At 41.1% G+C, this 16,903-nt stretch overlaps 1 protein-coding gene across 1 annotated transcript; it reads right to left on the bottom strand.

Annotated features, from left to right (window-relative positions):
- Positions 1–6,716: 6,716 nt before the first annotated feature.
- Positions 6,717–15,626, bottom strand: LOC129378625 (C2 calcium-dependent domain-containing protein 4C). The gene is made up of 2 exons (XM_055058986.1): positions 15,223–15,626; positions 6,717–12,891 (listed from the first exon to the last, which is right to left on the bottom strand). The coding sequence occupies exon 2, from the start codon at positions 12,836–12,838 to the stop codon at positions 11,579–11,581; it is 1,260 nt and encodes a 419-aa protein (XP_054914961.1). The 5' UTR covers positions 12,839–12,891; positions 15,223–15,626; the 3' UTR covers positions 6,717–11,578.
- Between the last annotated feature and the right edge of the window lie 1,277 nt (positions 15,627–16,903).

The following is a 16,903-nucleotide window of genomic DNA, read 5'->3' as shown; positions in this document are numbered from 1 at the left end:
GCACCCAATGGTGAAAAATATATACGTATATATTTATTTTACTGTATTTCAGATCTAATTTTTCTACACTTCCACAATTAACAAGTAGAGTTTTGCTTTGTTGTTTCTTTTTTAATTTGGGGCTTTTTTCTTTTTTTTTCCGCTTATCTATTTGGAAGATGCCACTTGACCACATTTTTACTCTAAAAGAAACTTCAACAAGAGAATTGAACAGCTGCTAAAACATTTGCTTGCTTGTAGTTTCTGTTTCTTTCAGTGTCATAATGTGGTGCTTTGATCACTTTTTGTTTACTTTAAAAAACCAAAAGTGATCTTTACTTTAATCATGATTCTCTTAGTTGTTGTTTTTGTCTCTGTTGCTCATTATTTCTGTTTATTCCAAAGTTTATTTAGGTATTAATTTCTCCATCTTTCAAAAAAAAATTTTAAAAAGTAATAGACCAGCTTTGTCCTCAGGAGCTAATAGGAGTGAAAACAATTTAGCATTTCAAGGAAAAAAGGAAGCAAAGAGGATTTTAAAACCTGTAATTCAGCCCACCGCCAGAACAGCTGGTTCTCATTAAAAATTAAAGCCCTCAGCTCTGCCTGCACACAATGATCACGGCATGCATTTAGGAGGCTTGAATCATCTCCTTTAATTTCTGCTGCGTGTGGACTTAGAGCCTTGTCTCAGCACAATAACGTGATGCTCAGGCAGATTGTTACCCTGGGATGTGAAGTTTGTGCTGCTGGGGCAAGCTTCGCCTCCCAGGCGGCACAATATGCTGGCAGAAACATCAGCCGCCGCGCAGAGACGCCATCTGTCTCTGCACTCATCGCTCCCCTCAGAAAGGAAGCGCAGGCCTCCTGCAAACTCCCAGCGGTTTAGCTGATAAATAAGCAGCCACAAAACTTGGAAGGGTTGCACAAGTAACACAAAGCCGACAAGAAACTGACGCACAGGCTGATTCATGGAGCTTTAACCACTTTGATTCGTTCTAATTTTGGTAGCCTAGACGCTGCTCACAGTGGCCAACCTCTGAGTCAAATCATTTGTTATTTCTGGAAGTGTCGTGATCAGGCTCTTAGCATATGGTAGGTAAAACATGCCAAAACAATTACACTTTGTTAGTATGTAGCTCAAAAGTAGTTTCTTGACTAATGTGAGCAATATAAAGATTAAAAATGTTAAATTTGTTTGTGCAGTTTCTTCTTTTGTGATGCAGTGTCATTAACAGCAGCTCTATGGTCTCATACTCAGTGAGAGAAAGTTTCAAGTCAAGCAATTTATTAAATAACCTGAGCTCCAACTGATAGACACGTTTTGGTTCTCAATTTAATGGCCCGGGATGGAAATCACAAATGATCCTCTCGTTTCTTCCCAAACTGGACAAAAGCTAAACACTTAATGGTGATCAGGAGTGAAATTTCAGGCGATAAACATGTACAGTAAATCAATTCTGTCTGGAAAGCAAGCCCAGGGAAGTGCGTGTCCATCTTTGTTGTCTCTGCGATGCAAGCGAGGCTTTTTTCTGATGCTTCCCGCTGTCCACTTTGACATTTTCACCAAGAATTTTAATCTGGTACAAATCTCTGTGAGCAGAGTGAATTGTGAAATGATGGGAAATCTATATTTAAATACATTTGAACTGCATCCAGCTCTTGTGCAATCTGGAGGTGGGTGTGCTTCTAAATGTAGGCGTCCCCAGTTGGTAATTAAGTGATCGTAGTAAATACAAACTTCTAAATTTAAATTTTTTTTTTTTTTAAATCACTCATTCAGTCCGTCCTATTGTTCCAACGACATTAAACAGGATTTAGTTTTTCTGACCAGAAGTCAGAAAGTGAGGGAAAAGGTTTGTGTCTTCTTATGTTAGGTATTTAACTTCGACTTTTCACATAGACTTGCAACTGTTTCAGCTTTTGTTGTGCAGGGATTTTTGTTTTGCTTCCCTGTCTTTCTTGACAGAGTCATGTGGGAGAAACGGAGCTGAAGCGAAGTTGTAAAACCTTAGAAGGTGAAACACGGGCCTTCAGCAGTTACAGAACAAAGGAGCCACATTAGAGAGGAAAAGGGTTCTTAGAACTGCCGGTATATGTTCACTAATCTGTTACGACTCCAACATGCAGCATGTTGAAGAGAAAACAAACACGCGTTGCCAAATGGCAGAGGATAACTCTTGCTGCTTGCGAGGAGCTGCATGACCACTGAATCAAACTCCCTCTGTGCCAACGATACAAAACGACTGAGCTGAGTGCTTCGGAGGCTGGTAATAAAAGAATTTAAGCTCAATCAGCTACTGGAAAAGAACATCAGCTAAAAGCCCCATGGCAGACGCCTAATTGCGCTAATCACTACAAATGAGCGTAAAGCAACATATCTAGAAAGAGGATGCAAACCATCTGTGTGAGTGCAAAGTTATGAGTAATTGCAGGCTTCAGAGGCAATTAGGTTATATTTATAGTGAATATAAAATGTGTATCTATCGACTTTTTTTTGTTGTTGTTGTTCCTTTTTATGCAAATAAAGAACTGCACACAGAGGTGCCGTCGTTTGTGTGTGAAGAGTCCAGCCTCAGCCTTCCCAGCATTAAAAGCGTTCTCTCAAAAGGTGTTACTCTCTCCTCAGGCTGTAATTGTCCAGGACAGACGGGCGAAATCACAGCTGAAGGAGTTCTCTCTGAGAGCAGGTGTTATCTGCATTTTCTCCATGCACCGCTGAATGCCGTAATTACTTCTATTGCATTTCGGGAGCCTGCTCAGCACTCACACAGAGGAGAGCTGTCACTTCCCCCTCCTGATCTCACACAGAGTGCATCAAGCAGGCAAATTGCATGTTTTTTTTTTATTTCACATGTGCTTAAAAAAATTATGAAAAAAATCTAAGCATGTGTTTTATGAATCTTTCTGTCATCTCTGCACAGCCAATGAACTCAGCACCGCAGCTCGTGTCTCTAGGCAGGCTGGTATTCACAGCCTCCCTCTCACGATCACATGGTATGATAATTAATCAGTGGGGACTGCTTGAGAGGGCCAATTTGTATCCATGAGAAGCTGAAAACTCAAGCTTTGGTTTCAAGTGTCGTGCAATAAACGGATTAAGCCCTAATTTTTTTTTTTTTTTTTACTGGAGTAATAAGCTGCAATAATTTAATAGCTCCTGGAAGATTAAACACATTTTACAAAAGGAATGCATGAGTGATAACCCAGAGGATGCACAAGATATTTTTATTTTAGGGACACAAAGTAGTGACAATGGTTTCAAAACCAGGACAAACCTAGAGTCTCCAAAATGCAAATGAGGATTAATGAAAGCTCAGAATATGCATGTGTAGTAATAATGGGGGAAAAAAAGAGATTTTATTTACAGAGTTTTATCTTTTAATGGGTCATTGTGGAAACCAAAGTGCTGTTTAAAATACTTGGAGAGCAGACGTGTTAATAAAGCTGGTCATTTAGTTGTTTGTTGCTTATTGTAAAAGATCTCCTGTAATGAAATAAGTTTTGAAATGATGAGTATAGCGTGATATTTGACAGCGTACGTTTCTTCTGTTTTGTCACACTGACATGTTACAGACCATCAGATGCATTTAGGTAACACGAGTAAGTACAAAAAGAAAACACTAACTAAACAGCCAGTTTAATATCCACATCCCTTCGTTAAGACAGTATTCTTCCTCATTCTGAAATCCCTAATTAAGGATGATTAACTTTATCTTTTGGAAAGTCAGGCTGAGTTCAACTGGATTTAATTTCCCTTGCGACATGCTGGCCTGATTGCGGCCCGTACTGCAAAACAAACACATTTTGTTTAATTAGAACTTGACGCACAGCATGAAGCAGGTTAAAAGACCCCAAGAAGAAAAAAAAAACACCATAACTCAATCCAACACAAATAGAAAAAGATATGAAGAGCAAGTTATTGACATCTGTCATCTTAGAAAAGATCACAAAGCCGCTTCTGGGGTGTTGGGATTCCAGCTGTAAGAATATAGACATACATCCTTGGAGAGAAACGTCTCAGGAACTGCAGGCGTCACTCGCCTCATGTAAGCGTGACCTTCATGGTTCAGCATCCAGGGAAAAGTAACAAGGCGAAAAGTCACAAAAGTATCTTGATGTCTTGAAAAACACTGAATGTTTTTAGAGTGAATCCAATGATGTATTGCTACGGTGTTTCAGGATCTGGGAGACTTGTCAACGAAACTGTTAATTCTACCTGAAAATTACGACAAGATGCAGGTCATCTGTGGATGATATGCAGTATTTGTCTGATATATTAGAAATATATTTTTTTATGCCGTTGGTTCGAATGTTGTGATTCTTCTGCAGAGAGATTTTATTTTCCTCTGCTCAAATCCAGTTCAGCCAGCTCCAGATAACAAGTGACTTGGTTTTCCTTCTTCACCAAAGTCACAGCGTGCTTTCACTTTAACCGCTTCCACCTGCATCTGTTTATGCCGTGATCTACTCATGAAAACAAAAAAAAGATTTCACAGAGTAAGCTGCACGGCACGAACGCCCCTCTGCTGCTTTTAAAGCTCCTATATGCACCTAAATCTGTGCTCTGAGCCAGACCAGACAATGTGTCTCCCTCAGGGACAGGAGTGGGCCAGAGAGACAAAACCGCTCCATTTATAAGCACCAAGCTGTTGACCTGATGTGGATCTCCAGTGTTTCCAGCATCTCCCCCTCGGCCACAGAGAAATGTGCTCGTACTTTTCCATTTGATTTGGTGTCAGCGGTCAGGCACGATAATGGGTACAACACTGTAGCTCGCCAAGGGTCCCGCTGACTCTGAAGAATAGGAACTTTTTTTAGGAACATTGCGGTGGAGATGTTTTACTTTAGAATAGGGGGGAGGAGGAGGATTTTGGATACTTTCTGTGGAAGCATGGCTGGTGGTAATGGACCCTGTTAAACACTGGGGAGATGGCTCTCTGCCTCGCTGCTTCTGACTTGGTTTCCATTAGTTGAAGTGATCAGAGGGCGACTCGCAGAGAGACAAAGAAGAAGACACTAAAGACGCTTTATGACCATCACAGCAGTGAGCGGTTAGTTGTTGCTAAAGTTGTTTTCCTTTTGGTTTCTGGTGCTTTTTGTCTTTTATGCACATTTTCCCCCTCCCCAACGCTGAATATTTTACCTTTCGTCAAATTAAGTGTTCGATAATGCACGTCATGTTTTATTGAGTATTATTTGTCGTTTTACTGTGATGAACTGTGTTCTTCCAGAAATACATGGATTCAACTTTTATCTAAACATTTCTGTATCTTTTCAACGTCACATCTCACTGTGAACTTTATTTATGCAACTGAAATGCAGCTTCTCTTTAATTAGAAACTCAAGTTGAAATATTTTCATCCAACATTTGGTTCCCTTTGAAGATTTAATTAGGTTTTTGTTGTAAATATCCTTTTTCAGTTTTTGCCTTAATTTTTTCTATAAGAATAAGGTTGTTTTTTTTTTACATCTGGTTTCGCTTCCAGATTTTGTTTGAATTCAAGTTGATTTTTTTTCCCCCCCAAAGCAATTAAATTATTTACTGTACAATAATACTAACAATGGGTTAAAATATTAAAGTCTTAAAACAAACATTACCTTATCTGGACCAGACCAGGACCGTCTCAAGCTTATTGTAGTTTCTCATGTTGGGAAGCTTTACAGCTCAGTTTCAGGAGGAAAAATACGAGAAAGGTTTTCCTTTGACATTGCAAGAAATGTTCCAGATTTGCTTTTAATGCCGTTTCATTTCGAAACATCTCGTCACCACTGTAAAGTTGCCAGACACAGTTTGGCCTCATAGAAATCAGGCAAAAGGCTCTTTTAGTGTTTTTGGTTTCAGCTGTCAAACTGACCTCTGTGGTTGACAGTTATCTATAGTTCATTGAAAACTTTATAGGGCTGTAAATACAATATAACCTCGGTGGAGTGTCATTAACTGAGCGCTGTTCTGCTCCCTGACTTTGAGACGACAAACATATCCACTCCAAATAAAACGATGTGAAAACAAACCAAGGGGAGCAGAATAGGACAGATGCTGACATTATTAGGTCTATCCGTGCTCATTGCTTCTTGTTTCACCTCGACTTCCACACAATTTGTCTCAAACACGGACAGGTTTAAGACTAATTCCTCCCTGAGGCAAAAATATATATATTGTGCGCTGCTTTTTCCTGCCAATTACTGATCGCATGGCAGTGATAAGATATTTTCATGTTCCCATTTGTGTGCGCACCTCTGATGCTACTGTAGATAAGGCCCAGCAACTCTACTAGATTTTGTTTTTATTTTAAGTGGCAGGACATTATGAGCAAAAAAACAGCATTCAACAGGTAATTGGAAAGAGCAGGTAATGATGAAAGCATAAAATTTTAAACCCTTCTCAGGACGCAATGTTTGCCCATTCAATTATTTCAGCCACCTTGTTGTTTGTTAAGAGATAATTAGTGAACAAACTGCATCTGGAAGAGCCAGACCAACATGCAAAAAGACAGCAGCGTGAGTCCAACCCAGGACCCTCTGTGCAGAACTTTCTATTTGTCATGCCAATAAATACAGTGAATTGTTTGAAAGGGAGAAAATATGAAAAAGTTTGAGTGGAATAAACGTTTTACACAAAAAAACACCAGCAATGTGTCCAACTTTAGAGCTGGTCTTCAAACAGAGTAAGTGTTTCTCTCTTTCAAAATTATATAAAAAAAAAAAAAGGTACAAGTCGACAACGACATTACCAGTGATTGCAGCGACGTTTTATTGAAAGTATCTCCAACCCATTAACACACACAGAGAGAGAACAGCTGTCAGTTGTCGTAACATCACAGTGTGAACATAATTAACCACACAGATCAGAAACACAACATTAACTTCTACACAACTCGTCTACGTTTAAAGAAAAGTTAACGATCAAGAGTCAAGTATCGGATTGGCACTTTTTCAGCTTCATCTGTCAGAGCAAACGTCTCGAGACAGGAGGGGGGGAAAAAACACATCACCACATTTACATTTTCATTGAAAACAAAATGTCAACAAGCCAAAAGGAAACAAAGTCACCGTCAGTATAACACACATACACGGATATTGATGGTTTCTTATTTAAATTGCCATCAGCAGAGCCTCTTTGCCCTTTATCTAAATTAGAAATTTGTCAAATGGACAGATTTGAACCACAGCAGCAGGGTGGCCACTAAGGAAAGTTAATGCTGATAATTCCTCTGTAGATTCAGCTTTGAGTTTAAAGCAGATAAATGTTTTCCAGTTCCCTTAACTCAAAATTCTTTTGTGCTTAAAATAAGCAGAATATGCAAACCAAACAACACCAAATAATTAAAAAAAGGGAATAAAGTTGAAGAAGGGACTCAGACAGAAGAGCTGTGAACTCTGCAGAGTTCAACTGAGTGGAGAACTAACATGTGGTTCTTCAGGTTTATTTCAACACCACCCTTCACAACTTTATCACTGACTCAAAGCCTCCATGTTGTACAGTAGTCTTCAGGTACAATGGGCCACCAACACTGGTTCAGAAATCAGGGACTAAAAAGTGGCAGAGCACTACTGTACAGCTTTAAAAGAAACACTCCATCAAACAGTCAGCAAATCACAGCTACCATGTGCATCACTATAGGAATCACTCTTTGTGACAGAAGCAAAGTTTTACCTCGATATACAAAAGCACGATTTCATTTTATTTCATTTTATTTTAAAGAAGTGCTAAAATTGAGCCACATCCGAGGAAGTTCAGCCATGCCAGAAGACACCTCAGAGACACAGTTTGGGTTTTTACCGGGAGCTTGAATCCAAAGTAGCAAGCAAAGACCAGGAAGCAGCTCGACGGCAAGAAGGCAGCAGAGATGACAGCACGTCACCAAATCCAGTCCTTCAGAGGACGGCCGACAGGGAGACGACACGGAGCACATCAACGGGGCAGCCGCAGGTGGGAAAAGCGTCACTCTCTCTCCTCTTTTTTTCTCTCTCCTCTCTTCTCCTCTCTCCTCTCTTTCTTTCTCTCCTCTCTTCTCCTCTCTCCTCTCTTTCTCTCTCTCCTTTCTTTCTCTCTCCTCTTTTCCTCTCTCTCCTCTCTCAACTCGGAGCGCAGAGTCTCGGTGCTTTCCGTGACGTTTCCGTGACGTTTTCTCTCTCGTTAAAGCTGAGAACGCGTCGGCGCGCGCTCGCCGGCGCATCGTCAAGTCGCTCGACAAAAACGTAAGTCCTGTTTACAAGCGAGTAGATAAACACAGAGCGAGTCCAGCGTACGGCAAGTTTCAAAGGCATTTTACCAAAAATAAAAAAATAAATAAAAATAAAAAATACCCCACTTCATACAGAGAAAGTGAACAACTCTGGATAAAATCACGCGGCTCGGTCATTCTCACCGTCTCTCTCACACACACAGTAAGGCTTTAGGGTTTCAGAAAACTTTGAACAAGTCATGCAAACACCGGTGACGTGTTGACGCCATGCTGCTGGTACGCACTGACGCTCTAATCTCACGTATTTAAAAAAGTAACACATTTACATGCACACCGCTAATACAGAGGCACTACGGCTAAAGACCGGTTGCATACGTCGACGACTGACTTTAAAATTTTTTTTTTTAAATCAAGAATTTACAGGGTTTAATGAGTTTAATGAGCTTGTCCTTTGTCCTTCTGCCACCAACGTCACTCTAAATGGGCTTAAAATTTCACCGGACGTGTGTTCATTTAATAAGTTTGATTAAAGTGGAGAGAAATTGAGCATTTAAGGGCTTTTAAACTGATGTAAGAGCTTATTAGTAAGGTATCAGATTGATGATGGGCATGTACCAATTTAGTGAGTGCCTGTTGCTTGGTTGCACAAGAGTTGATCATGTTGCCCACACTAGGCAGCTGCAGCTGGAAAATCAATCAGGAAGTCAAACAGGCTTCATCAAACAGGTATATATGTTACCTTTATTACTGCAAACACTAATATAAAATCCGTCCAACCGTTCTGGGGTTTTTTTGTTTGTTTGTTTGTTTGTTTGTTTGTTTGTTTGTTTGTTTCCCCCTTGGAGATTTCCAGAAGCTGTTTGAATCTGAATAAAGTCTGTTTCTAATCTAATGCTGGGTTTGAGTAGACCATTGGAGTTGCAGGACGGAGTTTAACTCAAGTGAAATCCTCCAACCTGTTGCTGTTTTATGCTCTCGCACAAATGCATCAGTTTGACATGTTTCCCCTCTTCCTTTAAACTTTAAACTGAGTGATATCAGCGCTGACTTTACCTGAGTGGTTTTGTTTACCTTTTAAATAAGAATAAAATGTTTTAGGGTCAAATATGTCACCTGTTCTTAATACAAGATTGCAATATTTCAAACAATGGGACACATTTGTTCAGGGATGTTATTGAGCATAAATCCTCTCCTAAGTTTCACTCAGAGCATTTTTACGTTTACAGGCAACTTCAGTAAAACTGAGACAGTTTTTTTTTTGTATTGCCAACCCTTAATATCAAAAATGTCTCCTGACCCACAAGAAATGTGTGGTTGTGTATTATTATTAGTATTTTTTTATTTTATTTTTTTTGCATCACTTGCTTTCTTAGGGTTAATGTGCATTCATGTAGGAAACTATTGTTTAAAACAGTTCTGTAATTACAATATTTAACTGTAGAAAAAAAAATAAGACAGTTTATTCACAATGTTGAAAATCAAATAAATAAGATAACTGCACACTTATGAAATAATCTTGCATTGATTGATTTAGAATTACGGGTCCCAGCATTTTCATATCTTTTGACATAGTGAATTTTCAGTTTGTCAAAATATAGTCTAATAAAACTTTATTGAGAGCCTCCAAAGCAAGAACTATTTAGTGATTTTGAACAGGAATCTCTAAATAGATTCCTGTATGCTTGTATAGAGCAGTCCTCTATACAAGCATAATCAGTTTTGGAGAAAAAACTAATTATTCTGAAGCGAGGGTTTTAAAGAAGACAGCTGAAAATTTTCCTCCTAAAGTATGTTCTCAATTGTTCTTGGAAATGGATCATTTCCAATAAGCATATTTAAAAATATTCACAAAAAGTCAAACTACAGTAGATGTGGCGAAAGGTTACAGGAAGCTCTAATTTAGTTATATATTGATACTGGTCAAAGTAGGTATGTAGAGGTGATGGATTTTAATATTTCTGAGCGAGATATATAGAGCCCCAAACATTTGTACTCAAGCTGACAGCTAATGGATGAAATTTGAAGCAGAAACCGAGCGCAGTAACAGGATGCTACATAAATCACCGTATAAATGCAACGTGTTTGAAAACAGGTCTGATTTTGATGCTTTAACCTTGGGTGGATCTGGTCCGTGAAAGCAAAACTGAGACGGTGCGGTACTGATGAGGAAGCAGGTATTGGTTGTTGTGTAACATTTCTCATTTTGAGTGTTTTAATCAAGTTTAATCAGATCATTGCAGTCCTTTGCTTAATCAATCATATTGTAATTCCATTTTTGATGTGCATGTAAATGTGGGCGCTCTCTTCGCTCCTTGCCTTCACCCTTGCAGATCAAAGGATCATTTGCACATCAGGATCCAGGGCCACTTCAAAGCGTGCACTCGTTCACAAAAGCATCTCTGTGCCGGCAGATGGTGGAGGCGATGTAAAAATCCTGCGCTGCCGCGGATTTCAGTCACATTACAATAATAAAACCACAGCGAGGACGTTGGCGCGGGAGGACAGGAGACAGCCTGACGCACAGGTGCCATCCAACCTTTGAGCCGGGAGTGCCTGGCTCGGGACATTCGGCCGGGAGACGTGCTCAGAATGGAGAGCTTTCATCTGCCACATTCGTCTGGTGCTGTTGGGTTCAGTTTGGTTCGATGAGAATCCATTTTTAGGAGAAGAAGTGAGTTAAATCCTCCATTTGTGTACACCAGGGAGGTCGTTCTCTGAGCTTATGTTGAAAACCTTTCTTCTTTATAGATTCTTCCCCCTTAAAGTCAGTGAGTGATGGAGAAAACAGTGCAAACACCAAAGTACAGCTTCAGTCAGAAGAGGTTCTGTGGAAAGGTTACAAGCAGCTAATAGCTTACCTGCAATGAATAACTCTTGGCATCTTTATTAATTATAAACCCAAGTTTGTTGGTCCCAGAGCCTGAAGCTAACAGCTGGTCTAGCCAGGGCTAAGCATGTTTCAGGTGAGAAGCAGCTTTGACAGAACCATGTCAGGAGTGGACCCACACAAAACTGAACCAGAACCTCAGAGCTTCAACGTGATGGAGAAACAAGGAATTAAGGAACTTTTCTCTTCTTATGTTTCACACAGGAAGATGATTGCAGATACCCTGCCTCCAATTCCTGTGTGAAATGTAAGAAATCACAGATGACTCTAATTAAAGTCAAGTTTTCATAAACCAGTGTTGTTTTTGGGATCTGAATTGTTTCAAGACTGTAGAAATCCACTTTGGTCGCTAATTTCAGACTAGCAAGAGCTTCAGCCATGATGACTGACTGATCTGGATCTAAACTAATGCAAGATGCCTAAAGAGTCATCTACAGTAGGTCAGAGGCTTGCTTGTAAACTTTTATCAGAACTGCTTTTTGAAAATCCCAAGTTACCAATTTAAGCTCCATCTGCTGTGGTTTTAGAGTCCTGAGAGCAACTTTGCTAGTGGTACCTCCCTCTCTCCCAGCAGCATGTCCCTCTTCAGGCTGGTGCCTTTGTTCACCACCTTGAACTTCACAGAAAGGTTCTTCACCTGAACAGGGCTGATGGAGTCAAAGAAGAAGTCCTCATTGAAGACGGGGTTGCGGCTGTTCTTGATGATGTTGCTCCTCTGCTTCTGCAGCTTGCCTGGGTTCAGGTACACAGACACGCAGCAGTTGATGCTTTTGATGTCGACGTGCTTGTCGTACAGACTCTCAGCCACCAGGACTCGGATGAGCAGGCGCGATGTGCCGGAGTCGTAGTTGGCGCTGATCCTCACCGTGCCGCCCTTGTGCAGGTTGATGGTGTGCTCCCGCTGGAGGCCGTGGTCGGACGCTCCTCCGGCGCCGTGAAGGGACGGGACGCGGAGCCGCCGCTGGATGTTGGGGCTGGGCTCGGCCGAGCTGCACTCGTCTGTTGACAGGGAGCTGTGGCGAGCCAGCGTCCGCTTGGCTTTCACCACTTTGGCCTGCGTCTCGTGCGTGAAGATCTTGAGGAGGGATGCGGAGCGGGACAGCAACGGAGAGCTGAAGGGAGAGGACTCGGCGGAAGAGCAGGTGTCACTTTCTCCACCACTGAAGTACCGGTAGGGGTTCATGTGGGAGGTGTTGCAGTCGGCGGGGGTCAGATGGTTCCCTGTCTCACTGCCCTTCCCTGGAGTCCTCCTCTGGGTGTTTGGAGAAGTGATGGGACTGGTCAGCTCACAGTGGAACAGGGACTCTTTGCGTCGAGTGTGGGGGCTCTCCTTCAGGGTCGCGAAGCCATAAGATGTCTGAGTCTTGGGAACGTATGGCAGAGACATCGCCGTCTGCGACTGGGGGTCTGCATTGGTGTCCCCAGCCACGACGTCATCCGCACTCTCTATCTGGATGATGTGGCGGTTCGCTGCTCTCAGCAGGTTCTTTGTATCTCCTGCGATCTTGGCCACCAGGCGAGGGCTCCTCGGACTGCTGATCTTCCTGTTGCTGCTGATGGTTTGCTCAGAAGTGGACGGCTGCAGCCCCTCTTTGGGCTTGATGCTCGGCACCTCGGGCTCTGGAGGGCAGCTGACCAGCTTTGGGGGGATGAAGAAGTCTGGGATCTTGTCGGGAGTGAGCACGTTGCTGTACGGTGCAGCGGCAGCCTTTCTGTCGCCGTTGTCTCCTTGTCTCAGCACACTGGTCTCCACCGAACCTCGGATCTTATCCAGAACCCACATTTTCCCACCAGACAGTGGCAGAAGCAGGGGAGCAGGTTTCACTCAGGAGCCCTCTGTAATTAATGACACACATTGGATGGAGAGAAGTGTAAATGAGCACTCCAACAGAGAGAGGGCATAAAAACACCTGAATGCTGAAGAGCTGAAACACAGTCGTCAATTAAACTCCCATGTATTTGCTGAAACATAATGGGTATGAGTTATGAAAATTGAATTTCTCTTAAATTTAGAATATTAGATATTTTTAAGCAGAAACTGTTAAGTTCTAGTTACATAATGGCACAATAATGGACAAGATTATTGAGTTGAGAGTTGTCCAGCAGACAGTCACTGAATTCCTTCAAAAAGACATAAGAAATACAAAAGATAATTGACAAAAGAGTTGTTTCAAAGCATAGTAATGGAAAACTAACAGCAGAGTTTGCACTATTTTAAAAAAAAGCCAAATTGGGACAACTCAGCATGTTTCCACATGTACCACTAACCCTGAATCAGTGCTGTTTATTGCTCTGCAGGACTGTGTGAGCCAAAGCCCGACGTAAATCTATGTGGTATTGTCAAAAATAACACGGGAGACACTAAACCCAACAATGCAGGCATGATGAAGGTCTCCATTAAAGCAAACTGGGGTTATCTAATGCCAGCCTCCACGCCACATCAAATTGTTGCATTCAGCAGCAATTTGCAAAGAATCAGCAAAAAAGAAAAAAAAAAAAGAAAACCCTTTTTTAAAATCAATAATCAAACAAATCAATCTGCAGAGCAGAAATGTAAACATTCTGGTGAAATATTATAAAAAAGCAATTATAAATCAGCACTTTCCTATCGCTTGCTTGTTAAAATGGCTAAACTTGAGTGAAGCGGATCACATCAGATCTACATGATGAGAAACTCGTTGCTCCTCATCACTAAAGACGACTTGAACCTCAGACATTTAGCTTGGAGAGCTTTGACTATTAGACCACGGTGAAGCTCAAAGGGGTCACAAAGGCCCTCAGAAAGAAGACTGTAGCACCTTCACCATAAAACACCAGTAAAATGTTCAATGAGGTCCCCAATGATCTTGGAATTGGCTATTACCCAGCATGCAAATGGTCCAACGCAGAGGCATGTTCACAACATGCTAAGTAAGGGCACCCAACCCTGACCATACACGCAAGTTTACCCCAACAGCAAACTGCAAGGTGTTAAAACAAGTCTCCAAAATACCTAAAATGTTACTTCCTGTAACATTACAGAGAGTTTATGCAGAAGTCCATGTGCCTTTGCAATCAGAAGTAGATTGAACAGATGTGACTTGCTTTTGAGGCCTGCAAGGATGAACAGTTGCTTCATAAGAAAAACATAAAAGGCCGCCAACTGATCCTTGCAACACGACAAAGACCTAAAACATTCCCACTGAGGACGGGAAAAGAACTGAGCAAAGGAAAGTTCTGGGTCAAATCAAAGTCCACATATTGATCTCAATAAGAGGCTGTAGGGAGACTTGTAATAAAACCCTGAAACGCGAGACAAACCTTCCTCAGACTGATGTCAGAGCCTGAAGAGGCAAGTAGATGCTAAAATGCATCTAACTGAAGTTATTTCAGCCCAGTTCAGGAAAAGGCTGCAGAGCTTTTAATGAAGTGTCCAAACGCTTTCCTAAACTTAAAAATACAGTTTTGTTTATATGCTCTGTTTGATCTGAATGACTCATGATTTTTATATGCATGAAATTAAATGCAATTTGCACTCATACATGAAAGGGGAAATGGACATTTCTCTCATTTATTTATTTTTTTATGTGACTGGGTCACATTTAAAAACTGACAATCTGTTTAAATGCATATTTAGAACAAACAGTCAGATTTGGCAAATTTGATCAGTTTAACCTGGTTGTAAGTGCGATGAGGAATGTGAATTAAAATGCACTTTACAAAACATCTGGATAAAATTCATGCATATCGACTTCAAAGATGAAACCCTGGACGTTTGAAATTATTTCAAACAATTTAAACAATTTATAATAATTATTCCGGTTATTCTGAAAGATCAGGTCAGCTGCATTAACTTCGGGTATGAATAACATCCTGAGAGAAAGGCAAAATAAGAAAAAAAGTCTTTTCATTTTATTTTTATTTAAGTGACCTCGCACAACAGAACAAAATGCATTTAATTCTGATGAACTAGTCTGAGTAAATGCATGTTTTATTAATGGGGATTGTTAAATAAACTAATTGTTTTTCTTTATCTAAAGTCTCATTTAAAAAAGAAAAAAGTTACAAACGACAACGCGGCTCAACAGGTGCGCAAATGGCTCCTCCATCTCCGCTGCTCTCCAAACCGCATACATTTCGTTTCGGTGCCAAGTTAAATCAACTCATATTTCATAGGGATGTACTCACAAGCTTGTCTCAGAGCGTGGCGTCCTTTTTTATTATTATTATTATTACTATTATTATTATTGCGCTCCTCTGCGTGCAGTCCTGCGGTGACAGGTGTTTCCTCTGGACACACGGCCGCGATGAGAGCTCCGTGACGCGGCTGCTCTGCGCCCTGACGCTCGGTCTCCTGCTCCGGAGCTCCTGCGGTGCGTTTTTATGGACAGCGCAGAAGCTTCGGCTGACCAATAAGATCCACCTGTGGCACTCCGCGTTCTCCCAGCAGAACCAGTGAGAAGAGCACTGGTTGCGTCTGAAGTTACACAAGTGCGATGGAGGTTGTTTTACGCAGCCCAAACTCTGCTTCGTCTTTGTTTGTTCGTGTTTTTTTTCTTCTGGGAAATGTGTCTGATTTTTGTTTCTGTTGTATCTATATATGTATATTTTTTGAGTGATTCTCAAGGCAAGGCAGGATGTGTGAGAGCGTCCCCAAAAAGAAAACAAAAAACAAAAAACAGAACTCTACGGGCTGCAAATGGCTTCAGCTTTTTGTGCGTCAACACATAGATTAAGAACAGGTTGGTGTTGGGAGGATATAAATACACACGCAGCGCAGCAGGAAATAAGTGCTGCGTGTTTCGTCTCTTTCTTTGTCTCTCCATCTTTGGGTTTAAACCAGCTGATCGGTTTCCCAGGTAACTGCTATGGCAACAAACCTACATTTGTTTCTAAAACAGGACGGGGCCCCATGACTTCATTGATCTGAGGAACAAAAAAAAAAACAACTGCACTTTATTTGTCCAGATTGCCTGGTTTGGAGCTCAAGTGTCGTGGATCATGAGAGTGGCGCGTTTGGTTTGAACTTCATGAAAGTGGAAAAATCAACACCTTTTCACCTCGTGCTGCCGCGTTTTATTTCATTGGTAAGTTTATATTGGAAAAGACACTGAATAAAGATGCATTGATGTTTTACCAAGCAACAGGTAACTTCTTGCTTGGCTTTGTTTAAGCGTTTAAGTCTTTCTGTGATACACCAGCACAAAGCAGTGCCTGGTTGCCGGCTGACAGGAAAGGTATGAAAGTCGGTCCACTTTTGCTGGACGTTTTTATGGGCCAAATGTCTTCAGGACAATGAACTTTTAGTGCTTTTTGCTAAAGAGGTTATGTGCTCATTCAAATCAGATGGAGGGTCTCTGTGAACAGCAGTGTTTCTAACACTAACCAGCTTTCCTGTCCCTGCTGTATAAAGCATTCCCCTCAGCATGAAGCTGCCACCACCATGCGTCTCCATGAGTTCTGGTCTTTGGGGGAACAGCTGAATGTATGGTGAAATTAAATTACACACAACTGACTCACTTTCAGTTTACTAATTAGTTTATTCCTGAGGATGGTTGGCATCAGGTTTTATATATTTAAGTATTTATCTTGGAATAAACCCTCAAAGACCCAGAATGCTGTCGCTTGCCTTGACATCACTCCTGTACTTCCTTCACTGGCTTCCAGTTTGTCTTAGAGTTTATTCCAAACTGGAATAAATTAAATCAACTCTAATTAAAAGTTAGAGTTGATTTCTAACTTTTAATGTTAGTTAAAAAAAAAAAAAAAGCTTTTCAGGGAATTGTACCTTATTTATGAAATCTTCTACAACATCACCCAGCTGGAGCTCTTTGGTCCTCTGACCAACATCTTCAGAAGTCTCCAGATC

Source organism: Poeciliopsis prolifica, unplaced genomic scaffold (assembly GCF_027474105.1).
Source record: "Poeciliopsis prolifica strain line A6 unplaced genomic scaffold, Auburn_PproV2 SCAFFOLD002, whole genome shotgun sequence".
Lineage (NCBI taxonomy): Eukaryota > Metazoa > Chordata > Actinopteri > Cyprinodontiformes > Poeciliidae > Poeciliopsis > Poeciliopsis prolifica.
The sequence above is the reverse complement of the archived record's forward strand: the minus strand, read 5'-3'. Positions and strand labels throughout refer to the sequence as shown.